At 41.5% G+C, this 16,319-nt stretch overlaps 1 protein-coding gene across 3 annotated transcripts in view; it reads right to left on the bottom strand.

Annotated features, from left to right (window-relative positions):
* Positions 1–89: 89 nt before the first annotated feature.
* The window catches only part of furina (furin (paired basic amino acid cleaving enzyme) a), an 81,355-nt gene continuing 65,125 nt past the window's right edge, over positions 90–16,319 (bottom strand). For all 3 annotated transcript variants that reach the window (XM_019359026.2, XM_019359033.2, XM_019359036.2), the window contains exons 10-16: positions 15,012–15,112; positions 13,794–13,897; positions 13,505–13,622; positions 8,217–8,396; positions 7,999–8,123; positions 6,596–6,718; positions 90–5,321 (exon numbers count right to left, since the gene is read on the bottom strand). In XM_019359026.2, coding sequence (XP_019214571.1) covers positions 4,714–5,321; positions 6,596–6,718; positions 7,999–8,123; positions 8,217–8,396; positions 13,505–13,622; positions 13,794–13,897; positions 15,012–15,112 — 1,359 coding nt within the window. In that variant the 3' untranslated portion in view covers positions 90–4,713. The remainder of the gene's footprint in view (positions 5,322–6,595; positions 6,719–7,998; positions 8,124–8,216; positions 8,397–13,504; positions 13,623–13,793; positions 13,898–15,011; positions 15,113–16,319) is intronic.

Here is a 16,319-nt window from a genome sequence, read left to right as displayed (position 1 = left end):
TACCACCTCTGTGCTTCTCGCATTCATTAACCAACAACAGAATCAAGTTTCAATCATTTAAGAGACATTTAAGTAAAAGAAAAAACACATTCAAATTTGCATAGATCTTTATTTTTAGTAGAATCTATAATTGACATCAATTAAATAAAAAGGAGAAAACAAGAGCAAAAAAATCCTTAAATTACAAGAAAATTACACTGCACCTTTCATATAGTACAAAAATAGGCCTTATTTTAGAGTTATGTCCCATGTAGGATATTCATTCTTGTACATTACCATAGGTCACACGTATCTGTAAGGTACTGTGTGCAGCCACAGGTCAGGAACCTCACGAAGAGGCGGGAGGAGGTCAACAGAGTGGACTGAGGCTGCTCCACTGACCGCTCCTCCATCACAAAGTGTTTCTTTTCTACTTTAACAAGCGTGAGCACACACGGACGCACTCAGGTCTGATTCAGCCCTTAAGTTAATGGCGATGGGATACATTCTACCTCCTCCCTCCGCAGCTGCTGAACATACAAGGTGTCGCCGCAGATCGTCAAAAACGACAACAAAAACAAAAAAAGGCAGAGGTGACTGAATGGTTTCAATAAAAACACTCTGAACACAAGCGAAGGGTCGATGGACTGTGACAACCTGAAAGCAACACATATTCATACTAAACAGACAGCATTAAAATGATTGTCTTTGGTTATGCCAAAGATATTGCTCCTATTAACTTCATCCGACTTGATATTAATCTCACTTTAGACTACATCCTGACGCAGGACGGGAGCAACGTCGAGCTCCACATGATCAGCGATGTAAAGACGAACCTTCATGGCAGCAATGAGGGGGGGGGTCTTCTCTTTATAACCAGGGCTGATGTTTTGCAACATGCAGTGCTTTTTTTCTTTCTATATTTAAGAGCTCCACACGTTGATGCTGCCAGTAAAGTGGAAGGGCTTTTTAGCTACGAGCTGCTTTCTGGCACTCGTCTTATTTTAGTGTGTGGGGTTTCTATCGCATTCTCACTGTTAAAAGAATCAGCTGGCTGCTGATGGTTTTCTGCAGCTCCGGCGCTTCGGAAGCAGAAGCTACTTAATTCTGCCTGCATTCATGGATTTCCCAAGTTTAACACCCGATTGCGCAGCGCTCTGAGATCATCTGATTAAAGTATTTTTTATTTTTACTTTTTTAAAATTATTTTTAAGTTTTCAAGCTGCAGCGAATACAACATCAAGCCAAGATGAATAAATCATTTCGTGTGCGCACTTGAGGGGCCACAGAAACCTGTCTGAACACCCCGCAGTGTTTGATTTTTAAGAAGAACACAAAAAACAAAACCACTCTTCTTGGAAGCAATACAAGTCCAAAGGAAAATGCACAGTGCATAATCTTGACTAGACCAGGAATCAATTAGCCCACAGTAATTGGAACGCATTGGTTAAAGTCCCATGTTATACTTCTTCAAACGATGCATCCAGAGTTTAAGAAAAACGGTTTATGGAAGCAATTTTGTTTCTGCATTAGCCCATTATCTGTTGTTTACACACTTCGCAGCATGCTGGGAAGTCAATAAGATTTGGTGGCTCAAGTCTGAAGCTGGAGTTATTACATTTTTAAATTAGCACCCTCCTCAAAGTGGAACTAATCAAAGCCTAAATGGCAGTAGGCACTAATGTACAACCCACAGACCCCTGCAGAACAAGCCTGCCACATTAGCTTTGTTCCTTTTGAGGGCATTTTCTCCAAATCCTCATTTTCAGTTTGGCTTCTGATCCAGAAGCGGCCACAGTAAGCCAAATGTGTTACACCTGCACCAGCCATTCGAGATGAATTACGTTTCCTGCCTGAGCGCTGTATGAGCATACATACCAATCTTCCTCCATTCTTTTGAAGAGGATTTTTGGCAGGTATTGGTAATCAAAATCTTTATTCTTTTTGCCTTTGGAGAATTTCTCTTTTCCAAATAAGCAGTTGATTTCTAAATCTGCAATTTAAATGATCTGCATACAGTGAACATTTTCTGTGGAGGCCTTTCTAGTGAGGCGGTTAAAATAAAAGTTAAAATCCATTTGTTTGTGTGCTTCTGCACCTTGCCCCCCTCCTGCCCCAAAAGAAAATAAACAAACAAAGGAATTGATTGTCGGTGACAGAAACTTACAAAGAATAAAATAAGGTCTCAAACCCCAGGAGGAGATACCTGGGTAAAGATGAAGAAAACAAACGCCCCCAGTGTTTTAGCACTGGGGGCGATTTAAGTGATTTAGCACTTAAATGCTGGCCAACAAGATGTAAGAGCAATTCTCCTACCCAGCCTCTTTGAGTAAGAGGCTTTAACACCCAGGTGTGTCTGCACATGAATGCTGATCCTAAAGGCAATAAATTTTTAGGACAGATAGGAGTTCCAGGGGAGTAAAATTTACACAGCAGCTTTACAGTTTCTGAATTGCAATTACTTGTTTCTCCTCTAAAACAAATGTGACATACAAACCTACCCTCCTACAAAAAAAAAAAAAAAACCAACAATTTTTTTTTTTAAATTATCATTTCCCAGAAGTGATTTCATATCTAACCTATATATAATCTGACCTCTATGATCATTTATCAGCTCCTCAAAACGGCGTACGAAACCTTGCTGAATGATATGAGAGGTAGATAAAAGGACGAGCAGCTGCAGTCGCCAATGCATGTCATCACCATGACAACCTCTCTCAGCAAGCTCCACTGATTTTGAAAATCATAATTTCAACATAACAAAAAAAGATCACTGGAATCAAAATGGCTACACTGGATTAAATAATGAGATGCAAATTTCAGATGATGACCAGCCAGGGAGGGAAAGAAGAAGAAAAGCAGAAGGAGGAGGGGGAAGAAGAAGAGAAAAAAAACCTTAAAGCAATTTTCCCTAAAGGAATGAATAAAATCTCTCAGAATAAACAGTTTGCTGCAGTATTATTCAGAATATAATTAATTGGCAAGTACACTAAAGACATGATCTGAAATTCAGATTAGATGAAGACTGGAGGGTAAGCGCAGAGACGCTGATGAGACGTGGAGTCTCGCTGCAGGATTTTTAAACAATATCTGAAATTTGAAGAAGAAAGCGGAGACTGGAAGGATGGAGGAAGGAAATCTTCACTTCAGAGGGCAGATAAACATTCCTGAACCTCATATGCAATAAACTAACAGTCACTCACACTCTCCCACACGCACACGCAAAGCAACTTTCACTCGTTAAGATATGCGGTGTGTTTGTAGTGCTGATGTGATGAGAGGAGAGCCGGTATATTGTTACAGCTCTGTCAAGAAATCAGTCACAAGTAAGTCAACACCTTCCAGCTGCTTTGAGAAGCTTTTGCGCTCAAGTCACACATTGTTTTGGGTTCTCTAAGCAGCCCTGCATCTTCTCCCACAGCCCCAGGATGTAAGCACTTCAGACACAGAAATTAAATATCCCTGGCAGGGATTATGCCTCAGGGTTGATTGAATAGCCTGTGTGTGTGTGTGTGTGTGTGTGTGTGTGTGTGTGTGTGTGTGTGTGTGTGTGTGTGTGTGTGTGTTGTTTTCTTATAATTTCCTTTTTTTCTTTTTTGTTTTGATACCCTTCCATGTAATGGTTGGGGGAGGTTACGAGCACAGGAGAATTTATAGCTTCCAAAACAGGAATAAGTTCAGCTGGAATCCCAAAAGGCTGAAGGAGGCTTTGCTCGCTGAATGACTCACAGTTTGTTCTTTCAGAGCTGGGAGAAACCTTTTCACACAACAGAAACAATAACTGTACTGGCTTAAAAGTGACTGCATGAAATAAGAATTGTATCTTCAGTAGATACTGCAATTGTCCTGTCATAGAGAGAGACACTGCAGAGATGGCATATCCTGAAAGGTCTGCTTTGTACGTCTGACTGCTGATGGATTATAAACCATTGAAGTCTGGATATTTTCTCATCAACTGCTACGCTTTAGATTTGTTTGATCTTGAAAATGCGCTTTAAGAATGTAAATTACTAGAGAGCATTGTATTTGTCAACCGATTATAGACAGCGAGGTCATTAAACGACACTTCAGAGAGAATAAATATTTCCAAATTGGATTTCATGGTTCATAATACAATTTTTGGCCATCACGTTTTAGTTAAAGCACTAAATATGACAGGACCCGCTTAAGCTTCTCTGCACTGTTCACTGTTCATTAGATTTACACGCTCACATTCACACAATCATTTAGAGATGCACACGCGTACATGCACAGACACACACATACACTCAATCTCATCTGGCTACTGCACTGAGACTAAAGGACACAGTGGGAGGAAAAAAAAAAAGAGGAAGAAAGCAAATAATAATCATTTGTTTACTGTAACAAAAAGGAGCTGGAGCTGGAAGGGAAAATGGACTCTGCACAGACAGACACTGTTAGTGATTGAGGGCAAGGGGAGGGAGAGAGCCAGTTTAATAGAAAAGCGCCCAAGTGTGAACAGAGCAAAGCTCAGGCCATCCCGAGCTCTGAGAGACAGCAGCTTCCCATCAGGTCTTCCACAGCACAGCGGAGCGACCAGATCCCGAAACAGAACTCAGATGAGAATCCGATAAGACAGAAAAAGAAAATGAATTAGAGATTAAACCAGAAAAAGACTGTGAGAGGAGACAGTTACCACAGCCCTGAATTATCAGACAAATGGTGGTGTGAGGATTTTAAAAGCAGGAGAGAAGGAGGGACGTGGAGGAGGCATTAAAGAGCACTTTGTGTTTTGATAAAGGCAGTCCTCTCATTTTGGACGTCAAACTCTTCGTTTTCCGAGTCTGTATTTACCACGTCATCCCCCCACACTGTTGGGATGCCACGGTACGACACCAACCTATTTCCGCCGAGACTGAAGGTGCCCCCGAGACCACCGCCGGCCTCCAGAGAAGGCAGCTTAATGAGCGCGCCGGAGCGCAGCTGCAGCATCAGGAAGATGCCGGCGAAGGTGGCGATGATGCCCATGCAGCTGAGCACGGCGATGGTTATGGGGAGCCGGGAGCCGGGCTCTAGTTGCGATCTCTGGTTCCCCGGCCCCACCATGAAGCTATCAGGGGACTCGCGCATGTACTGGTTGAGATGCAGGCAGGTGCCAGAGTTGGGGTCCAGAGAGCTGTGCGGGGGGCAGGACAGACAGGACCTAGGGCTGAGGCTACTGCAGGTCAGGCAGGGCCGTGGGCAGGGCAGGCAGGCTGGGACGGAAGCTGGTTCCATAAAGTTTCCCACTGTGTAGTTGAGAGGCTGGGAGCCCACCGAGAAGCCTGCTGGACATTCTTTCACACAGCCCTGCTGAAAGAGGTAGTAGCCTGCATTGCACTCTGTAACACAGAGAGAAATAGAAATGAACCTCTGCACCTTTCAGCTCTTCATATGAGTCACACAACCAAAAAACAGAACCAGGATTCGTGCCCTGTGAAAGCACAGAGAGCACATTTAACAAGGCATTTCATGCTGTGCCTGCCCTCTCTGTTTCACGGCAATTTTTTTGTTGTGCTCTTACACTTTTACTAGAGCCGCTTTCACTTACTAAATCTTTACATTTCTACGCTGAGTGGAGCGTGCTTAAACAAGAAGACACATTTCCATATGTACCAAGTCCAGATGCAGACCATCGCCTGTAGTGACAATTAACAGACAGCGGTGGGGGTAATAGAGCTGAAAACAGGAGAGCCAACAGGAGGAGGAAATCTTCGCTTCCTGCTGCATCTTGTCAGCTTGTTCAAAAACAGAATTATACTTTTGAGCCCTGAGACATAGCACACCCAGTGCCATATGACACATGGATGATAACACATGATAATCATATACATTATAACTACATCGCGCTCACCCTGTTTATAAGCATGCAAGTACCACTGACAGCCTGTAGGGGTCAGACTGGCACTGTTTCAGGAAACGTACTTCACACTGCCTTGGTGCTCAGTGGTATGTTTAGACCTTGCCTATAGCACTAGTTGGACTTGGCAGAACACAGCAGTAGGAGTACCTTTATTTTCAATGAGATTATTGAAAAGAGACGTGAAGTAAATTTAAGTCTAAGCAGAAACCAGCTCTTATATTAAATTTTATGCAAATAATAAGGCTACACAACGGAGTTGTGCATAGACAAGTTTGCATAGAAATACAGACAAAAAGCAAATGGATGCAGCCGAGATAATATGGGGCAATGGTGGCTCAAGAGTTGGGAGTTCGCCTTGTAATCGGAAGGTTGCTGGTTCGAGCCCCAGGACAGTTGTGTCCTTGGGCAAGACACTTCACCTACCGCCTATTGGTGTTGGCCAGAAGGGCCGATGGCGCGATATGGCAGCCTCGCTTCTGTCAGTCCGCCCCAGGGCATCTGTGGCTACAACTGTAGCTTGCCTCCACCAGTGTGTGAATGTGTGTGTGAATGGGTGGATGACTGGGTGTGTAAAGCGCTTTGGGGTCCCTAGGGGGGACTAGTAAAAGTGCTATACAAATACAGGCCATTTACCATTTACCAATATGTCATGAACGGGCTACTTCAAGTATAGCACCTTAACATAACACTACACTTCTCCTCTACTGTGGCTGAAAGGACCTGTGAGGAGCAAAGCAGAGACAACAGTCTTACCGATACATATCTGCCTCAGATCCAACGTCTTGCAGCTGTCATTGCCAGGCTGAGACTTTTCAGAGGAGCTGGAAGTTGTTGAGCCGGTGCCATACAACACCAGGATGAACTGGGTCAGAGTGCCTGGGCGGAGAGACAGATGAAAAACTAAAATTAACTGGTGGTGGTGGTGGTGGGGGGGGGGGGGGGGGGGGGGGGAAGTAGGCCTGTCAAGCCCAGCAAGGCTCCAGCACTCCCTTGGGTGGTTTTTGTAAATGTATCCTCATCTCCTATTAGACTCTTGGATTTTCTGCATAAAGTGACAGAAAATGACTCCTTGATATGGGCTGCAAATTTAAAGACAGCATGATTTCACTCTGTGCCTAACAAGTTGTAAAGAGCACATCTCTCAAAAATCATTGAAGTGTGGGGCCTCATGAGAGGTTCCACTTTAGTAAATCACTCCTTACTGAGGAGGGAGGCATGAGACTTGAATCTAGATGTTTTTTTCTAAAGTATTTTGGCTGAACATGGTGCTGTGGGTGGACCTGCTTTGACTGGATGGTTGTGTGATGATCCACAGCCAAACATAAACACTGAAGAATTTGTCATCCTTCCTGCAATAAGGAAAAAGGCTGCACAGCCATACAGTCAACTAGTATAAAAATAGCAACAACACTTTGGACACAGAAGCCACTTGATCTCTAATCTCTTGGCACTGACCCTCCAACCTTTGAGCTGAACTGTAGGCCCAACAGATTAAAGGTTACATTAAATAACACTCAAGTAATGTCATTCAGGATCATCCTGGTGACCTAGTGGTGACCTCGTTTAGGTTTAAGACTGTTGAAAACATTCAATGTGGACTCTGAAGATCTTCGATCAGCATTTTCCAGATAAAGAGGGAAGATAAACTGATACTAAATTAGATAAAGCCTGGAAGCGATCAATCATTGCACAATGATCAGTCGCAACATTTAAACCAGGGGAAGCAATTATCTTGATACAATATAATGTTCTGCTGGATGTTACTTTGGCACATATCACACACCCATGATTGCTGCATACCAAGTTTACCCAACCTTTAGAGCACCATCACCAACAGCATGTGAGGGGGAGGACGACAATATGCCCTACTGAAAAAATTGAAAAGCTTGGAAAATGAACAGCAACAATCTTGGACCTCAGTTTTAATTAAGCAATTTTAAAATTTAGAAGGAATAAAATCAGTTCATGATGGGACTAAACTGCAACCTACAGGACCGTCACTGTGAAGCCAGACACAACAGGAAGAAGTGGCCTGCCCGTGCCCTGATGAGTCTGAGCAGTTGGATGGCACAAGGAGAGCTATTATTTAGCAGGTGGTTGTAACAATGTGGGTAACTGGTGTATATTATCTTTATGTAATAACAAAACTGCTTTACCATAGTCACTGGCACCAGCCACATTCTCAATTTCAAGCGTCCACGCCCCAGTAGGGTCCTCATCCCAAGAGTGGGTGGTCATGAAAGCCCAGTCATTAAACCCCTCTGATGAGTAGTCATGAGGCCTGCAGGAAAGCAAGCGGGAGCGTAAGGAAGTATTTTGTGATTACCAGCATGCACTGAAGATCACCATGTTTGTGTAGTTGTGCGTTTTTTACCTGGGGTGGAGCAGTGTGGAGCGTGTGCCAGCAGGACTAATGAGGTGGATTGCCAGGTTTCCCCTCCGGTTGTAGGACAGAGTGAGCCGGGCCTGGACGTGCTCTAATGAGGTCACATGACTGTCTGTCCCCATGCAGCCGTCCACACTCTTGTTAATATATAAATGGCTGCCAATGTTCCTGTTAACCGACAGATTAAGTCAGTGATGGACATTACTTACGGATTGTGTGTCAGTGGAATTATTAGTGGCTTATTACTAAGTGGACAACAGTTTGCTCTTGGACACTGAAAGCCAACAAAAGGTGATTCGTTTCAAGCCTTGAACAGGATTAGTGTCTCGACCTGTAGCACCCCTATCCTCTGTGGAAGTAAACACACCTCTTTTTTTTCTTCCCCCCCCAAATCCGCTTAGGAGATTATACGCATCCACAACAATTCAGAGGAGGAGGAAGGTGCAGGGTTTTAGTGGCACAGATGTGCCCAAATTATAGACAAGACGATCAGTAAACTTCCAGACGGAGTCCCTTCAGGTTTAGGCTGAGTCACATTTTTCAGGATGCACTGAAAGGGCTGCATACAGTAAACACCTTTGACCTTTAAAGCAGCCTCACATGGGAAAAGTCATGTAAAAGGTTAATTTTCTGCACTATTCAGATGCCAATGAGTCATATAGTGACTGCCCATGATAATATTATAATGCAAATTGACAGCCACGCAGCATTTAAGCATGCTTGCAAAACGTATTTCATGGTTTCCTGAGGTGGGGACAGAAAATCTTAGAGAAATGGAAATTTATACAGAGAGCTGTTGAGGTTGATTTATCATCGGCAGTTGACCACTGCAGCACAAGCGACTGTGATTTAGGGTCTAGAAGCAGCTAAATTTGTGGCAGTGGTGGAAACACAGAATCTGGTTTTACAAGCACACTTGGACAAAAACAAATAATTTTTTTTTAAAAAGAAGAGGAAGCTGCAAACCTAACCATCAATCTGCCCAACAAGTAAATGAGAAGCTACACCTTACTCTCCCTTTCCCTTTTTATCAAGAGCTAGTAAAATAAAAATCATTTTTTTCTTACTTCATGCAGTCAGATTCCAATTTGTCACAACAACTGTTACATAAATCCTTACTTTTTTGCACGATGGTTTTTCTTCAACATGCCAGCTGATTTCAGGTCATTTTTATTTCCTCTCCTTATATAGCTCAGCCACACTAAAGTAAAAATAGGATAATATTGTTCTTGTCACTAGGGGGGAGAAAAAAAAAAAAAAAAAAAAAAAAAAAAATCAAAATATGGGGAAGCCATACAGACAGACTGCTGGTTGCGCAGCCTGCATGCAATCGCAGTATAGCTCGGACCAATGCAATCACTTTCAGACAGGCTGGCAAAAGTCTGCAAATATTTGCAGTCTAATTTATAAATGCAAATGCAAATTAAATTCATCACAGTCAGTCAATGAATCTGACTCAGAGAGCACCAATGAGCACAACCCGTCCTAGAGCGCTCTCCTTGGAACAGGGAACTCAACTCATCTGGTCGTCAGCTGCTTGTATTCTGGGTATATTGCTATGAAAAGTACGGTTGGTTCTATTTCAAGCCTATAAGGTTATGGCTGGACTCTGAATGCAAGTAGTTAATGTGCATTTCTGTGTACGCAGACTAAAGCAGATTTTCAATCTCACTAATTTATCACAGCAAATCACAAACAGACTGCATGCAAGTTCCAATTTGTCTCTATTCAACTGCTAACTGACAGAAGACCGACACAGTATTATTGCAGTTTTATCAGCGTTTTGATGCACCAAGATTGCTTTAAAGATGGCAACTGACTGAGTGGTCAAAGACGTGATCTAAGCAACAATCCAAAAGGCATTGAGACAGCACATTTATTGCACATGGTTGCAATTATTTGGCCATGCCATGTTTTCAACCACTTATCCCAAGTCTGTTTGTAGCATTAAACCACCTTTGGAAACATTTTGTTTACAATTTATTTGGCTGTCTTTTTAAGTGTGTAAAGTGGGTTATGCAAAAAAGACCTAAAAATCAACCAATCAACATGTTGTGCATAATCAAAACTATCCCTCCAGCACAGACATGTTCATGTCAATTCATTGTGCATAAAGCTTTTGAACAAACACCACATGTGCAAGCCAAACTTGAAGCATTCCCATGCGTTTGGCAGAATCTTGGGAAAACAAAAAGGGATGTTTCCAAATCATAAATCACTTTTTAAAAACTATGCGAGAGCTTTTAACTGATGCCATACAGTTTTTATTTGTAAAAGATTTTGCAGACCTGGTAGTAATTTGCATCAACTTTTGTGTGAAGGAAATGGGCACACATTGATCACATTCAGTGTTCTTACAGCACATTGACACACATTTGTAACAAAGCCTGCCTCATTCAGTCAGGCATACAGGAGCTTTTCTGTCTGCTCATGTCACTCAAAACCTAATTCCCCATCTCACGGCTACAAAAGTAAATGGCCTAATGTTACTGTAATTATGGTTATAATAATTCACTTTGGTCTTTAAATATAATAATTGTGCAGTATTGTTGGACTTAATAATATAATCATAAAATCATCATAAAATTACTTCCCTTCAAGTGCGTTCCAGCTTTTTTGTGCATGTAAAAGGTCTGCATAGTTATACAGCCCTCCCAAAGACAGAACATTGCTTCTGAACCACTGGCTGGTTGTTCTTCAGGAATCTACATCAGTCAAGTCTTTTAAGTAACTCCAACTCTAAAATATCTTAGTCGTGGTATCTATGGAGCTCAGGACAAGGCAGAGGAGTATTATTTTGATAGAAAAGTCCCCAAAAATGTGTTTGAGCACTGCAGAGCTATAACTTTGCCTTGATGAACTAGGTTGAAATGTTTAAGTGTCCAATCAGAAATTGAACCGATTTGAAACAAGGACGAGGTTTTCATGGTATCATATTCACTATGCTGGCTTTTTTTAAGCTAGTGTTTCCCTGACAGTACATATGTGAACTAGTAACTCAGGTTATTCCTAAAAATGTTAAAACATGTTTTGTTTGATCCGGGAGTCTCTCCTTGAACCAGGTCTACTTACAGTTCAAATTCATACAGCTAAACTCTGGTTTATATTTACTAGCTATAATCCTAAAATCACAAACTCACAGGACAGGAGTTAATGGGTATAACCACTCAGACCCATTTGTTCACCCAGTTGGCCAATCAGAGCAATGTAGGCTTAGTTAGATTGTTTTTTTGTTTTTGTTTTTTAAAAAAGGCCCCAAACAAGACAAAACAAAAAAACCTCCACAGATCCATTTTTCCAAGCCCTCTGTAAATGACTGTGACACCGTTACAGTTTAGACTGTAGACAAAATTCAAACAGTTTCAGACAAAGACACAGGGATATTCAGTACATCATGACACAGACAGAAAAATCAGCCCGACCCATATTTAATTATGTATGCCTCACATTACCGCAACTCCGCAACCATTTTGGGCTACAGAGAAAATTCAAATCGGTTCTGAAAGATGAGAATTATTTTGTAATTTTACAGCCAAAATTACAAAATCTGTCCAAGCGGCCTGTTTGATACTCGGGTGATGAAGGGTTCAAATGGAGCGTCTGTTGAGTATATTCTGGCGTAATATACACCATGTCAGGAAACAGATGTGTTACTGAATATAAAAGCATGTAAATGTATGCTAGCAGAACACAAAATAAAATTATAAGCCGGTAAATGAGCATAATATGGGCCCAGTAAGCATGCGGTCATGACTCTGTCAGAGGTAATGAGTGAAAGTAACTGACAGTGAGAAAGATACTGAAACCCTGCCTGCTCACTTATTACAAGACAGTCTTGATAAATACGTCAGCTAAACACCTAAAATGTAAATTGAATAACCTGCCTTGACTGCTGTTCCCAGACGCTCAAACCATCTGCTCTGAGCGTCTCATAGCTGCAGTAAAAGAGAGGAACCTCAAAGCCAGCAAGGGAAGTGACAGGCAGCGCATAATGAAGAGGTGATGTCTGACTGGATTTAGACTGAGACACCAGCAAGAGGAGGAATAAAACGGCTGGGAAGAAATATATAGTCTCAACAGCGAGAGGTAGACATGAATTGACAAACTATTATTTTTCTTTTAAGTGTTTTGTCTCAAGTTTGAGTTGCGCACACAAAATGACAGGCATTTCAACAGGCGCCCAGAGCCAGCATGATGAAGACACGATGTGTCGCTGCGCCAAAGCTTGACAGCTCAGTCTCAAGTCACAAACATCTCCAAAACCTTTGTTTTGTTATGAGTTACCAATTTAATGTTGATTTCTGTTTTCATTTAGTCTTTTAACTTACCACTTCTGAAAAATTTAGGCTTCTTATCATAGTATTTAACGAATGTTTGAAGTCAAAGAACAAAGCAGCTAGAAATAAACAAACTGTCTTTGATGGATATTTGGTGCATTCTCTTTTAATATAGCATTCACTGCTGTTATTGCTCTACCCCTCTTTTTCTTTGCTTTTAACATTTACCTCTTCAAACTTTATCTATTAAAATAGCCTTCATAATTGCATAGATGATTACAAATAATTAGAATATTTAGTAATTAGTATAACTGGGCCTGGGGTTTTTTTTGTTCCATAATATGGGTCAAGCTCCAAAAACAGTGAAGCATCAATTTGCTCTAATCCAATAAGATAATTTCCTCCAGAGACACATATGACTTAGTTTAATAACTAGGCTGTGTGGGTTTTAGTCAAAGCAATTTAAACAAATAAGTTGTTTTTAGAAAATTGACAGCTGTAACGTGTGCAGACCACAGTGGCCATGGGAGACCAACATAGTGCGTCTCACGAAAACACATGTGAATAAACAAAACAACCAAATTAAGAAAACACAATTTAATCAAAAATCACTGCGCTGAAGATACAACAAGAGCAAATTCGAGAATGTGCTGCAAGTATGCCAGACTACAATGGTAATGATTCCAGGAGATGCATGAACTGAGCTGGGACACACTGCAGTTTTCATTGTTTTGTGACTCAATATTAATTAAAACCTAAGCAAACTCACACAGGCTGCTTGTGCTCAGTGTATTCTATTTGTTTGCACTGTGAGAATCTCCTGAAATTGTGTTCTTAAACACAAACATATCTATAATTTGCTTCTGTTGTGTTTATGTACACGTGTTTGTGTGTCTGTTGTGGTGTGTTGCCTCTCTTTGCATCACCTTAACGGTTTCTTGTCATCAGGGTGCTGAGATAAACCGAGCTGCGGTATTAATGAGCCTCCGGTGTACTAACCTTGGCTCGCTGACCATGGTGATGACGCATTTTCGTTGTGGTCCGACATTGGTCCACGTTTTTGCCATGGACACGATACCGCCAGCATCAAGTAGACCATATCCGTACGAGTGGCTGACTGCAGAAAGCAAGAGGAAACGTTAGCCAGCATCCTGGCTCTCCCAGCTGGTGTGCATTTCAACCTCTCTGTCCAGTTAAGTCTGGTTTATGTGATGCACACTATTAATGAGCCTCGCAGGCATCTGCAAAATGCAGAGGGTTGATGAAAACTTGAAAGGAGCTGCTGTACCTTTGCGCCCGACTCCATTGGTTTTCCAGTCATTGGTGAGCAGGTAGGCAGGTTTAGAAGTTTGTACAACCAGATGTTGCATGTCCCTCCAGGTCAGGTTTTTACTGGAACACGTGTACGTGCAAGCACACGCAGACACACACAAAAAGAGACAGACAGCACACAAACAGCGACACACGTGGTAAGTTTGGCTTAAAATTCAAGTTGAGCCACTGAAACATCATCCGATACTCTGCTGATGGACAGCTGATTGAATTCAGAATACAGCGATTTAGCAGTCACATTCTTTCTTGGCTTGCATAAAATCTTAAGTCGAGACGTATTTCAAGCCCTTTTCTGCCCTTTGCGAGACATTTTCCAAAGCATCATTAATCTTCATGCAGGCAAGCAAGTTGGTATTTACTAAACGCAAAAAGGGCTTACATGAAGCCTCAACTGGCCTCTCTGTTGTGATTAAATGCATACAGGCTTTTTAGTCTTATTGTGGATTTAGAGAAAATGAGGCTTTTTAGATAACTTTGCTGACTCACTTTGTCATCAAATTCATTCCTAATTGCAATCTTTTTCCATCACCTCACTCTGTTTTGCCACAAGACTAATTACTCGTTTTCAGCGCTCTTCTGACGTCCATGTTTGTCTCTCCATTAGTGCTGCGTGACTAGATAAGAATGATTAGCGCTCACATCCAAATGGTGTTGTTTGTAAGTGCACAGTTGAAATCTGTGGCAGAGGGGTTAAAAAGTAATTCATAAAATGGGATAATCACGCAGAACTAATGCATAAACATTCAGCACCAGCAGTAAAAGCTTAATTTAATAGAAGAATTAAAAAAAAAAAAAAAAAGTTTAAAAACTGGGCCTGGAAAAGTTTGTGCAACACACGCAAAAGAAAAAAAAAAGGCAATAAATATTTTACTTTTTGGAAAAATTGCGTTTTTATTTTTTTGGTTTATTTTTAAAAAAAAATTGAGTTTGCTGTTGGGAAACATTACAAAGAGATAACAGTGGAGCATTACTACAAACTACTCTGGCATTCTGAAAACTTCAATATCTGAGTTCGGAAAGAATAAACTGTTGCACTCTCTAACGAGCTTGTGCCATTTTTTCCCTCCCCCAAAACAAAAGCCAGCAGATATTAAACGCTAGAATAAGGCTGTACAGCTGAAAAGAATAGCAAGGACTAGTCGGACTCAGAAAAATGATGGCGATAAGCACTTACTTGGCCTCAAGGGCAAGAGCGATGATCCCAGCAGCCAGCGGAGCAGAGGCAGAGGTGCCTGTGTGAGAGTCCGTGCATTTTGATTTGAGATCTGTAGTCACCTAAGCAAGATGAACACAGTAGACTTAAGTATCACAGCATTCCTCCTCCTTTTAATCACGTTTCCATTTTGTTCTCAAACTCATATTTCACTTGGCGCTGCTAGAAAGAAAATATAGTTAGAAAATTGCATTAGCTATGTTCCGTCCTCAGTGTCCATTTTCTTCGTATAATTCTACATAGCTCAGTACATCATTTGACAATGAAGGTATTCAAATCTCAGCTGCATTTTTATTTTTAAATTCACAAGATATTTCACTCTCTTGTAACCCGATAAACTGGAATTTGTCTCCCTCGAATGAGTAAAAACCTTTATCCTCCATCACTTCTTCACTTATTATCTCATGTATTTGCTAGGGAGAGAGAAATCATCTAATGGGTAAAGCAGAAAAATAAAACCAGAGAAACCATATAAGCTGATGTTTGGCTTCTTTTGAACAAGTCTTGTTTTTACTGGACTGCTCTAGGAGAGATCATTTCAATGACCCCCAGCAGTCTGCTGTAGTTGTGCTGGGCAGCTCCCAGGTGAGAATTTTCTGCAGCTACATGAATACAAAGAAATGTGGTGTATTTGTCCTCAGGAAAAAACCCATCTGCTGGAAGATAAAGGTTACAAAACACTGCCTGGTGATAAGGCCCCAAGTCACCCACTGTATAATTCTGGAGGTGAAGTCAATCAGTGCTACTGAATGAAGCTGAAACAAAAGCAGCTTGGATCACAAATCTGCTGACCAGTGCAGAGCGTACAGAAACTGATCTTTTAACAGACTGAGGGAATAATAAATGCACTGGAAGAATGACTTTAATGGTCATTATGCATTCAGGAGCCTTAGGTTCACATATAACTCACTTTAATTTGAAAGAGACAGATATAATACATGTGATTAAAAAATTTAAAAAGTGAAGATATTCCTGTATAACCTCAGAGGTCCCACTCTCTCTTCCCACCTTCTCCGGCTCTTTATTCCTGGCTTCATGAATGACAGCACTATTAAATGAGTACATCACTGAAGCATTAAGGAACCAGCCACACGTCATGGAGATGTCATAATCTGCCCGTCCAGTTGGTCTGTCAGCTAGGGTGCATGCAAGAGAAAGAATGTGTATGTGTGTGTGTGTGTGTGTGTGTGTGTGAGTGAGAGAGAGAGACAAAGAGGGAAACAGCATTTGTGACTAGAGTGTTAAGCAGCAACAGATTGCCAGATGGAG

This window comes from Oreochromis niloticus, linkage group LG1 (assembly GCF_001858045.2).
Source record: "Oreochromis niloticus isolate F11D_XX linkage group LG1, O_niloticus_UMD_NMBU, whole genome shotgun sequence".
NCBI lineage: Eukaryota > Metazoa > Chordata > Actinopteri > Cichliformes > Cichlidae > Oreochromis > Oreochromis niloticus.
Note: the sequence above shows the minus strand (reverse complement) of the source record. Positions and strands in the feature narration are given on the sequence as shown.